Source organism: Pinus tabuliformis, chromosome 3_2 (genome assembly GCF_031772625.1).
Source record: "Pinus tabuliformis cultivar Carrire ecotype Pingquan chromosome 3_2, CPIR1, whole genome shotgun sequence".
Taxonomy (NCBI): Eukaryota; Viridiplantae; Streptophyta; class Pinopsida; order Pinales; family Pinaceae; genus Pinus; species Pinus tabuliformis.
The window spans coordinates 832,405,681-832,418,916 of NC_142302.1; the positions used below are offsets into that span (position 1 = coordinate 832,405,681).

The 13,236-nt window shown below is 42.0% G+C and overlaps 1 protein-coding gene across 1 annotated transcript; it reads left to right on the top strand.

Annotated features, from left to right (window-relative positions):
• The first annotated feature begins 3,582 nt into the window (after nucleotides 1-3,582).
• On the top strand, nucleotides 3,583-5,874 carry LOC149183248 (uncharacterized). The gene is made up of 2 exons (XM_089414886.1): nucleotides 3,583-4,809; nucleotides 4,978-5,874. Exons 1-2 carry the CDS (start codon nucleotides 3,583-3,585, stop codon nucleotides 5,872-5,874), a joined length of 2,124 nt encoding a protein of 707 aa, XP_089271012.1.
• The last annotated feature ends 7,362 nt before the right edge of the window (nucleotides 5,875-13,236 follow it).

Here is a 13,236-nt window from a genome sequence, read left to right on the forward strand (position 1 = left end):
TATCCAATTACCAATCTATAGTTTTGGATCCTCCTTTCATGGGAGGATGTGATTTAACGATAACATATGGAAAATCTAAAGTAGGATAGGCTAGGACTCAAATGTTTGATATGAGGTAAATGGATGTAACAAATTATAGAAGCTTTTGGAAAAGGAGTCTTCCATAATTTCTCTCTTTTTCCTTAATTTCTAGAACCAACGTGGGTGAAAAGGGGATAAAACTATAGGTGATCAACATAGGCCATAGTGGAGAAACCTGTAGGTGAAAATTGTCTAGTAAGTGGCCACGGTGCATTAATCCTAAATGTTCAAAATAACAACAAGAAATGTTAAAAATAGCATCAAGAAATTCTAATTTATTTTTTCCTTGAATTAAATTAGGAATGAAATTGTAATTCTATTCTCATAGCAACTTGTAACAGTTAACTAACTTAAGTTGACTTAGTTGGATCAGTAAATTTGATTTGGAAGTCTATCTAGAGTCATGTAGAGTGATTCCAAAATTTTAGGGGTCTAGGTTGTGTTCTTTTGAGTTGTAATAAATTAACTCAGTCTAATGGAGTTATAGTGAGTTCAACTAGCTCCATTAGTTGGAGGAAGTAGTAGGAGGTCTGGTAGTGGGGAAAACCTTCAGTGCAACTTCATTGCTCAACCAGTTAACTGAAGATTCACTCGTAAATAACTCATGTATGTCAGTTCAAAGGAATACCCATTTGAGATTAGAGTTCAGGGACAATGTACCATAAATTTTATTATTTCCTAAGTTGTAGAGATGGTGCATACAATTAGTAGATTGCATATGATGGATCGCACAGTTGTGGTGAGGGATTTTCCCAATTAAATATTGGCTATTTCTGTTAAGGATTGTGGAAGTAAGTAGGGCTTGGAAGGATATGAATTTGTCTAAGTATTGGGCAAACACAATCACTCAGGCAGAGGATAGAAAATACTTGTGCAGGTTGAGCTCCAGGTTGAGAAGAACATATTTTATTCATCAAAGGCTTTCTTGTGAAGCAGAGAGATAGCTTGTACTTGTTCAAGAATTGTTTTGGGTTGAAGACACATTTTATTTTATTCTAAGATCTTATGGTTAATGGAATATAGGTAGTCGGAGTTTTGAGCAGGTTACAACATTCTTTCCACTATCTCATGAATAAACGAGCATTATAATGGAAATAAGGGCCATTTTCAAACACTAGTTCTTTGTCTTGCAGGTTTGAGAAGATTACCGTAAAGAAGCCTTTTGCTCTTAGCCTCAGCTCGATGTGACCTAAGGGTTGCCATTTTTGCTAGATCCATATGGTGAGGTATTTTTTGGACCGCCAGACTCCAATGATCTTGCAGATCAGGGCATGATCTTTCATGTAGCTTCTGTACCGTTCTAGTTTGTTTGGCGGGATTACAAACCATGGTTTCTCCTCTGCACAAGGCAGACATTTTCCCCTTCTGCTTGCCTGCCAGGTCGCCCCAAGAACAGGGTCTGCATTCTGCTTTCCTGCTACCAAATGACTGTTCTGTCTTTCGGCTGCCGCTGCATATCGGTAGGAGGGGATGTCTCCCCTCTTGACCTCATCCTTCATTACTGTTACTCTCAGTTCAGTGCCTGCCTTTTTTGTCTAGCTTGATTCTCCATTGTCCATCTTGGTTTCTCTGCACTGTCTACCTCATGGTCGCCTAGCCATTGGGGTTTGTTGCAGAGCCAAAATATCCAATTCGAGTGGGTAAAATGTTAAATACATATGTTTTTCCAAAATTTCACCATTTTTTATATTGATAAGAAAAGACATTCTCATTTATTATATTTAATAATATTTTTTAAGATTTAAAAATATCAAATAATATTATTATATAATAAAATTTATAAATATTATTTCATTAATTTTAAATTATATATTTATATATAATCAATTTAATTTAATAGTTTTCAAGTGTGATAAGGATTTATCTTGCATTTACATTTCTATATCGGCATCACAAGTGACTTTCATCATAGGTTTATTTATCGTAGAGGTTATTTTAACTAATCTCAAGAACTTAGGTCAACTTCCACACCAATACCTTTCATCTTTGTGTTAGATTTAACTATTCTGCGTTACACACATGTCATTTTGACAGAGAAAATTATAAAAGACAAAAAAAAAGAAAAATTATTAGTATTAATGTTATCCTCCCAAAAGATGTTTTGGATAAATTATTTTCAAACTATATGATTATCAACATTTAAACAAAAATCTCATCTCATTACCAAATGGCATCTTGCATATCCAGTTAATCCTCGACATATATGAGAATCCCCTATTTACTAAGGTGGAAATAATACTATTATACAATGTAGAATGTTTGAAATCCCTTAGAATGTATGCATCCAGCCAACAGTGCTTTGAGATCCCAACTTAAGAAGGCATTTCCGCGGAAATTTTTGAAAAGACATTCTTATGAAAAAAAAAATCTCACAAGACATTCTTAAGAAAAAAAATCTCTAAATAAATCTGCTTCTCTCAATCATTATTTGTTGTACCAAACTTTATTGGCCAATTGAAGCACAATACAATTTATCAAAATCTCTGATCAGAAACTATGTCCACCTTGCAGCGACATCAAGCTGCGGATACAATGCTTTAGACCGGGCCTCAATAATGAAAATCCTTAATGCTTTACACTGGGCCAACAATAATGGAAATCAAAGGATTTTAAGTTATTACAAAAGTATTTGAAATTTTAAATATTGGAGATTTTATAATATTTGAATTTAAGGAATTTATATAGAATTGGACATATGTATGCAATGGTTTGTGTAAATGTTAAAGTTAAAATGATAATAAACCTAATATTTTAATAAAAAAACTTGATTATACAAGTTTACATATTTGGTGTGTATTATTATTATAATAATAAAAAAGTTCTTTTAACAATATATGTGAACATTCTAAATATAAAAAATATGAACTCCCAAGAAATGTACCGCAATACTTAGTTTACACCATAATAATAATAAAAATCTATACGATTAACCACTTCTATTTTTATTATTAATTTTTAAATACTAAAAATTCTTTTATATAATTTAGTTATTTTATTTATAATAATAATAATTATTTTATTATTATTATTATTATTATTATTATTATGGAGTAGCAGGAGTAACTTATATTTTGAGGTAGATTGTTCCACTGTGGAGCGATTAGGGTTCTGAGGAAAGTATCGACGGCGCAGGCAGTACAGCACTGGATCTGTTCACAGACCAGACCAAATCAACTGTGGCGCAGCGGAATAGCAGAGTACTAGAGCAGCTCGATGGAATCTCCTCAGGGGAGGGCGTTAGAGCCCTCCCCATCGCAGCACGGTCCTGAGCAGGCGTTCCTCTTTGGATCGGTCGACAGGGAGATACTGATCAATGGGAACAGGCATCAGTAGGAAAACAAGAAGACAGGAGGATGGAAGGACCAAGCCAGCGTCACCCAAGACAGAGGGGAAAATCCGGAGGAAATCTTGAAGGTCTCCTCGACAACATGCAAACCAATAGCCAAAGAACGGCCACGAATAGAGCTACCTGGACACAAGATTGATGCACGAATCAAGTTCATGAGGGATCATGCCCTTATTGGGAAGTTTATAGGGTTCTGGCTGACAGAAAGAGCCTTATACGGGTGGATCGCAGCGAAATGGAAGCCCAAAGGAGACGTTACTCTGCAGCTAGGGCCGAAGGGTTTTTTCACAACAATTTTTTACTGTCTTGAAGACAAACACAGGATACTGGGAATCGGGCCCTACTTCTTCAACTCAGCGGGCCTGTATATAAGAGACTGGATACCAAGATTCAACCCGGATAAGGAAGATCTCACTTGGGCACCAGTCTGGATCAGAATGTATGGACTTCTAGATGAATATTGGGACGAGGACATTCTCAAGAACATAGGAAATGGACTAGGGGAGTACATCAGGACTGCAGAAGAAACCAAACTGCACAGATTCATTTCCTATGCTCGCATCTACGTCTTCATGTGCCTGAATGAAGCCTTGCCAGAATCGGTAAGTCTCTCCCACCGTGACGAGGAGTGGATTCAACCCTTGGACTATGAGCATGTACCCTTCCGTTACAGGAAATGCCACGCTCTTGGGCATCTATTTCGCGACTATCCCCTGAATACCAAAGCCACTTCTCCTGACCCTTCTGATTCCGCAACCCAGAACGGCTTCACCAAAGCCCTTAGCCGAAGGCGAGCGCACAAGAAACCCTCAAATGGGAATAAGCCCCAACAAAACAGTACCCATGGCCTAGCTACTAAGAACAGTTTCGAAATCCTCGCTCAATCCTCTGATGAACAACCCCCGATCTCTGAACCTAACCCTACCCCTCCCTCTTCCTCCTCCCCTCCGCCCCCCTCAGACTCCCCCTCCAAACGCCAAACCCCCATAATCTTCAATGATATCCCCTCAGGAGAACTGAAAGAATCGACAGAGAAATGCAAGGACATGGAAGTCGATGGAAATCTAGATCCTCCTTCAAGCTCAGAGATTAATGTGGAAGGAAGCAGTCAAGTGCAACAGATGGAAGAAGAACCAGAAAGCATAGATCTGAATGGCCTAGACATTCTGGAACTAGAGCTAGCATGCAAAAAGAAAGCATATGACAGCATATCCGAAACCAAACTCAGCAAGCTGGAAGTGGCCATTTCGAGAGCTTATCAGCAGCAGCAACTAGGTATACAGCCAGGAAGCCAGTGGGATGGAAACCACCCCCCAAAAGAAACCAAAAAGAGAGGACGAAGAATAGATCTACAGAGAACGATTGAGATTGGGAAACTCCTGGTAGACTCAGGCAGGTATGCAAAATTGACAAAGTACTATAAACCCTCTGCTAATAGTTGAACCATGAAGCTTGTATCATGGAACTTAAGAGGGCTCAATAGCTCAGGGAAACTCAGAATGTTAAAAAACATGATTAAAATGGAAAAGCCGCAACTATGCTTTCTCCAGGAAACTAAATGCAACGGATCTACTTTAGGTAGCATACTCTCCAAACCATGGCCAGGATGTCGTTCGGTAGCAGTAGATGCCTCTGGAGCTTCAGGAGGGCTGGCCATTGCATGGAATACTCAAGCATTAAATCTCTCAGATTTCCATGCTTCTCATCATCTCATACAGGCAGCCTTCCACATTTTGGGCACGAACATCCATGGAAATCTATCAAATGTATATTTCCCGCAGGATACAGGAAGGAAAATTGCGCTTCTAGACACCATAGAGGATTTAAACAACAACAGGAGGCACCCACTCTGGATTATCAGAGGGGATTTTAACATGATTACCAAGCTAGAGGAGAATATTGGGGGGAGGAACAGATTGGAACAAGAAAACATCCATTTCAAGGACTTCATTCAAAACACTTCCCTCATAAACATGCCTTTTTGCAATGGCACATTCACATGGAGCAACCGCAGAGCGGGAAAACACCAAATCGCTTCCAAACTAGGTCGCTTCCTTATCTCAGATAACGCGGTTCACCTTGGGGGATACATTTCAACCGCAATTCTTCTGCACACCGGCTCGGACCATTGGCCGATTGCCCTCCAATGGAAAAGACCAGGTGATCTGACTAGGAGGCCCTTTCGCTTCGAAGGATTCTGGCTCTCGCATCCCAAGTTTAAAGACTTTGTCAAAACTACATGGACCTCCTTTATCCCACCAGAAGGGTCTAAGATGTATAAATTCCAACAGAAGCTTAGGTTCCTAAAAAATCACCTAAAGCGCTGGAACAGGGAAACCTTTGGAGATATCTTTAGAGCGCAACAAGAACTAAATCGGGAATTGATGGACCTCCAACAAAGAGTAACCACAGAGGGACACACTGAAGTGACCTTGGAACAGGAATGACGTATCCACAGAGAGCTTGAGGAAAGGCAGAAGCAGGAGGAAGTTTACTGGAGGCAAAAATCCAGAATTAGATGGTTGAAGGAGGGCGAACGAAATACCAAATTCTTCCACAGAACCACTATTCAAAGAAGAATGCACAACAGCATTCCGTTCATCCAAAAGCAAGGCGGGGTAAAAGTAGAAAAGCATGAGGAAATTGAGGAGGAATTTCTCAATCACTTCAATCAGGTCCTTCAAGAGCCGGAGGGAGACAGGCGACAGGCAATTGAAAGAATTACCAACAATGTGCCAAGGATCATTACGGAGGAACATAATGAGCTTCTCCTCTGCCCAATTCAGCGTCAGGAGGTGGACGAGGCAATGTCCCAGCTTAAGGAAGGAAAAGCCCCTGGACCGGACGGATTCACCACCACGTTCTTTCACACTTTCTGGGAGATGATAAAACAGGAAGTCTGGCAAATTGTTGAAGAATCGAGAGCTCTCCATTGGTTGCTTCCCTCTCTCAACTCCACCTTCATTGCCCTCATCCCCAAAGAGGAGGATTCAATTACTCCCGAAAAATACATGTCGATTGCTCTTTGTAATGTCATCTACAAAGTAATATCCAAAGTTGTCGCTAACCGGTTAAAGCCCCTGTTGCCTCTGCTCATATCATCAGAACAGTCGGGTTACGTGGAAGGAAGACAGATCATGGACAGCATTCTCCTCATGCACGAGATAATACACACACTCAAACAATCAAAACAGGCAGGTATGCTTCTTAAGCTAGATCTTTCTAAGGCTTTTGGTTTCTGTTCTATGTGGATTCGCTAGATCATGAGTTTAATTAACTCCACTCAATTCTCTATCCTTGTGAATGGGATCGCTTCCCGCCCCTTCAAACCATCAAGAGGAATTAGGCAAGGGGACCCCCTATCCCCCTTCCTCTTTGTTCTTATGGCAGAAGGGCTTGGTCGCCACATTAAACATGCCCTGCATTCCCACCATCTCAAAGGCCTCTCAGTACACAACACCCCTGCTACCTCTCATCAGCAGTTTGTTGATGACACCATGCTATTTGGATATCCCTCGGTCCAGGAAGCCTCATGCTTCAAATCCCTGCTCAATGACTTCGCTGAAGCCTCAGGCACCAATGTCAACTGTACCAAATCGCAGATCTTCTTCTTTCACACGCCTCCTCCTGTTAAGACGGCGGTTGCCTGAATCCTAAGCTTCCCGACAGCATCCATCCCCTCCAAATACCTCGGAGCCCCCCTTGCTGCCTCATCCATAAAGCACTCCTCATGGCGAACCCTCATTGAGAAGCTTGAATCTCGACTTAACCTTTGGACGCACAGATCTCTTAATCTGGCCAGTCGGGTAGTGCTCATTAAGTCTGTCCTTCAGGCAATGCCCCTGTATATTTTCTCAATCCTTGCAGCGCCCAAATGGGTATTAAAAAGAATCAGGAATCTTCAGCGTAGCTTCCTATGGGGAGGTTCGGCAACTAATCGTAAATGGGCTTTAGTCAAATGGCCCACAGTTTGTTTACCCAAAGACAAAGGGGGTATTGGACTGAGGGACCCGGAGCACAGCAACTCCATCATGAGCGCCAAAATATGGTGGCACTAGATCACAAATCCAGGAAAACCTTGGGCACGAATCTGGACAGCTAAATATTCTAATAACAGACCTTAGGAGGAGCTCATCCGGTTCACCCCCACGGAAAAAGGTTCGCTAATATGGAACGCGGCCAAACAACACTTCCAGTTAATTCAGCAGCACAGTTTTTGGGAGGTCAGGGATGGAAAGACTGCGAGATTCTGGACAGATGCATGGAGCCAGTTGCCAAAGCTCACCCACGTTCTCCATTCACCCCCGGAATTCGTTAGGTTGGAGCAGCAGCAAGAAAAAATCCATCACTATTGGGAGCAGGAAACGGAGCACGGATTTAGGAAATGGAAACAGGGTAATCAGCTAATTAACATCACAAACCTATGGGATATCGAGGAATTGGAGAAGGAGCTCCGAAAAAGAAGCATCAGACATGACGAAGGCAATGACATCCTAAGATGGGGATACCGACCAAAGGGTGCCTTTACTACTTCAGAGGCCTACAAAATAATCTGCAACATCACTACCCCTTCAGATCCAATCTGGAGCAAAATATGGGGTCTTGGATCCTGGCCCAAAGTCTCTTACTTCCTATGGTTTGTTAGCCACAAAAGAATCCTCACCTGGGACAAACTAAGAAGAAGAAATTTTCATGGTCCATCTATATGTCTCAATTGCAATCAAAATGAGGAAACTCTCCAACACCTCCGGGACACCTGCCCCCTAGCCAATCAGCTATGGGAAAAGGCAAGCTTTAGATGTCAAAAAAGATGTAGAACAGAAAATGACATAACCAACTCCTTAAGACAATGGCCGCAGAATCCTTATAAGAGCGAGCTTCTCAACTGTCTGTGGAACATGATCCCTGGACTCATCTTATGGGGTATATGGAAGGAAAGGAATAAACGTATATTCAAAAATCAGCGCTCTATGATCGAAGACATATGGAACAGGCTCTGCGGGAACCTCAACGAGACGCTACTGCTCCACTCTTGGACCCAGGAGGATCTTCCATCTCTAGACATCGAGAAAGGCATTCTAAGCAACTGGCAACTGCACCTACCTCAGGATCTACACAAGATCAACCCCTCCAAAAGCAACAGTACAATCAAAGGCACTTGGACCGCTCCCCCTAAGAATTCTTATAAGCTCAATTTCGATGGTGCCTCCAAAGGCAACCCTGGAATGGCTGGTTTTGGAGGTATTATGAGGAATCATGAAGGCACCCCCCTGCAGATATACTTCGGAAACCTGGGTTGGGACACCAACAACTCAGCTGAGCTTGAGGGCCTATGGCAAGGGCTCCTTCTCGCATGGAATCTCAACCTCTAACCCTTGATAGTGGAAGGAGACTCTCAGATTCTCATAAACATGGCCAAGCGCCTGCAGAATGGCTCACAAGCAAAAAAAATCGCAGATAGCTAGAGGCTCGCAGCCAGACTAGAAGCCATCGAACAAGCTCTCCGCAGCAACAGGGTCATCACCTTCAATCATACAAAAAGAGAGGGCAACAAGGTTGCAGACCTCCTAGGTAACATAGGAGCAGATAATGAACATACTCTCCTTGCAGGAACCACGACTATTATACCAAATAATGCCCAGGCTCAGGACTTCGCTAGGATGGTTCAAAGAGATGCTGCTTCCCCGGATGCGGGTGACACTACGGATAAAGGCGAGGAGCCACATGGAAGCCATGTGCTACCTCAAGCCTAAGACAAGCATTCAATGAAAAACGCCGCCAAGGAATATAAGCGTGGGTTCTCATGGACGACAATTCAATGCACTGTCTGGGGTTCAGGTGCGATCACAGCGTGCAGTTATGGCATGCAAAGTTTGAGGAAGAGATGAAGATCTTAAGCAAGGTGAGGGGGTGGATTGCAATGTATTGGTTCGCGCTCAGAATCTGGAGTTTGGTATATGGTTTACGGAGTGTGCATCTGCTTGGTCTATGGTTCACGGAGCAACTGCTCACGCCAATCCTCTGTCAACTGAATGCTGTAACAAGTTTGAAAGGCTGGGTGGAGGGCGCTTCAATTCCTCCAATTCCTCCTATTCTGCTCTGTTCTTTCCCCCTGTTACTTCTGCAAAAATGGTCAGGCCTCGACAGCGCCTGCTCAGCCGTCGAGGCTCTAGCCGAGGTGGGTCTTCTCGTCCCTCAGGTGCAAATCCCCAATCCCGCTGTTGTCGATGCCTTTGCCATCGAGTTGCAGAAGCCAATCCCATCCAATCAAGCCAATTCATGGACTCTAGAAGCCCAAATTCGGACTCGGCACCTCTACCTACTTTTGGCACTACCATCTTCTCCTTCAACAGCTCCAAGGAAAAATCCCATGTCAACGCCCACGTCTCGGTCCTTTTCCTTGAACAACCTCAGGATGAGGGCGAGCAAATCCCCAGCAAGAAGAAGCACCAGGCAGGGAGCTCAAAGGATGTCGAGGGACCGCCAGAGGCAGCCCCAGAGCATGCCGTCAAGCCACCTCAGACTCAGGCAGCGCTTTCTCCCTTGGGGGACATGAAAGAATCAGATCCTCTCCCTGAAGGATACCGTTAGTGCAGGATCATCGAGGAGAAGCCGGACGATTAGCCGTCCTTTCGCTCAGCAACACTCGCTCAGGCGCTGCTCAGGTCCACCCATGATTCTCTATGTTTGTTATATTGGCCTACTGTATGTTTTTGCTGTGTATGTTTGGTTCGAAAGAAATCATGTTGAAGGTTTTTTGATGCCCCTGCGTGGGATCCTGATGAAGGTTTTTTTTTGAGCCCCTGCGCGGGTTGTTAATTTTTGTTCTGGTAGCACCTCTGTGGTTTAAAGCCCCTGCGCAGGCGGTTTGTCTCAGTTGCGGTGCCCCTCAGTGGGCTGCTCTCTCTGATAACTTTCAGTCCAAAGTGCCATCCGTGGCCTTTGGCAGTATGACTCAGTGACTGTAAACACTTTTCCTGTTCATGTATATAATAGAATAGTATAGTTTTAACGAGAAAAAAAATAAAAATTTAAACTTTATTAAGAAAATATAAAAAATGTTGCTAGAGTCTATTCCTTTTGCCTTTTCCCAGCCCACGATGTCTCGCGTGTATAGATAATGTTGACCAACTGTGGGAAATGTTGCTAGAGTTTGTCTTAAAGACAAAATGACGGATTAAAGATAAACGAAAATGTTTGTCAACTCTTCTGGCCTCTATTAAATAGTAAATCGCGTAATAAGATGAACCCTTTTGGCCTCTATTAAATAGTAAATCACGTAATAAGATGAACCGAGATGAGTGAATAAATGTATGTCCAAGGTTAAATACCTTTCTTGGCAATCGTATACATCCTCGTTACCTCGACGGATTAAGATCTTAAACGCCTCAATTACGAACCCGCATTTTCTGTATGTGATAGCTTTATCATCTCATGAACTAAAGTCAATTCAACAATGGAGATGAACGGTCTCCCAGGATTCACACAGTTAAGACACAAAGATTGAACCATCGAAGGACGATGCGGTTTAAGCTTAAGTCCCGTGTGCTCTACGGACGAAGAATCCTTCAGGGTCAATAATACAATTACAATGGTGTCTGTTCTCTTCCGTGTGCTCGACGGACGAAGAATCTATTGTCAATATTACAATTAATTTGAATTCAATACATTACAAGCTATGTTACCAGAAACGAGAAACGGAAACGAAACGAGAAACGAAAACTGTACGAGAAACGGAGTTTGGAGGTTTCGCACTCAAGAAACGAGGAGAGAGAAAATGAAAATAAAAATAAAAAATAGAGCTTTAGTTTCAATTTTCGATATAGTTTCAACTAAATTTCCAGCCCAAATTTTATTAAAAACCTAAATAATTTAAATAAGAAACTGATACCTTTTACCTGCCCACGATGTCTTGCATGTATAGATAATGTTGACCAACTCTGGGAAATGTTGCTAGAGTTTGTCTTAAATACAAAATGACGGATTAAAGATAAACGAAAATGTTTGTCTAACTCTTCTGGACTCTGTTAAATAGTAAATCACGGAATAAGATGAACCGAGATTAGTGAATAAAAGTATGTCCAAGCTTAAATACCTTTCTTCACAATCGTATACATCCTCATTACCTCGACCGATTAAGATCATAAACGTCTCAATTACGATCCCGCAGTTTCTCTATGTGATAGCTTTATCATCTCATCCACTAAAGTCAATTCAACACTGGAGATGAACGGTCTCCCGGCATTCACACAGTTAAGACACAAAGATTGAACCATCGAAGGACGACGAGGTTTAAGCCTAAGTCCCGTGTGCTCTACGGACGAAGAATTCTTCAGGGTCAATAATACAATTACAATAGTGTCTGTTCTCTCCCGTGTGCTCTACGGATCAAGAATCTATCGTCAATATTACAATTAATTTGAATTCAATACATTACAACAATACAAACCCTAATTTTTCTTAAGAACCCGGTTGAGCGTCACCTCCGCCCTCTCCTTCGTATATTTATAGCCGATACCTTAATCAGAAAATTGCACGGTCTTTCTAAAAACCCGGGTTTGCCTTCGCTCCGTCCCCTCTCCCTCAAATATTTACAGACGGTACCTCCATCTGAAAGTTGTATTGTATGTATGCTTGAAATATTCCATCTGCTAATACAACTCAGCAACAAATCACCTTTCCAAAAATTCCATTTATCCCAAATACTTATCGCCTTTCCAAACATTGGTTAAGTATACAAGAGGCTTCCTCGATCAACGACGATGATGCCAATTCTCCTGAAAATGAAAGCTATCGTGTCTGCTCTTGCGGTTGCTGCTATCGCCCTACTCATGAATACGTTATTGTTTAGCGAAACCCCCGTACTTGTGGTTACTGCTTCTCCGGGGCCTCACCAAAATGTTCCAACTCCGCCAGGACTTCTTTCAAGCGGCAATGTTCCTCCTTCCATTAAAACCGCGGCAACAGGGAGATGGAAATCACTTGGAGGTGATGGTCCTTCTCGACTTGATCGCAGCCCCGTACATGTGGTTGCTGCTCCTCAACCTAATCGCCATGTTCCAACTCCTTCACATCCATTTTATTTCCATTCATCTGTTCAGGAGTCGGCAGCAGGACAGCTTGCTACATGCACTCCATCACCGCAATGCAACGGCCATGTTCGAACTCCTGGATGTTGCAATCAGGAATCAAAGAAGGAGCGGCAAGTAGTCGTCAATCGCAAGGCAGGGTTAATGAGGTATTATTACACATCCATGAATACTGCAAAGTAACGCATCAACAGATCATATCATCAACGATGTTGGAGGAAGCCGGTTTGATGATTCAAAATCTGTTCAATCCATTAAGAAATTAGTTGCCGTTTGAGGCCCAACAACAAAATCTCTATCAGCCACATACATGCGTAGGCGTTGCTCTAGGTTTTTGAACTAATAAGTCATAAGAAAAAACATGAATATAGATGTCCAAATAAGACATGGCTGGATAATTTTTGTTTACTATTAGGATTTTTTCATGCAATCTATGTATCCTTCAAAATCTGGATATTTCTATTTTATGTTAGAATAATGTTTCAAAATGTTAATTTTATCATTAATATTTATTCAATATTATCATTAACTTTGTCATCAATTTTTATGTGACCAAAATGCCCATGGTCGACATGTTACATATGGGTGACCATATAAGATATGGAGATCACTATTGAAAGAGATATGGCCATATTTACCCTTAGTTGGCTATTACTTTCCAAGATTCCTATGGTGTACAGTGGTTGACTATTGCTAACCAAGGTTGATTGTGGTTGACTA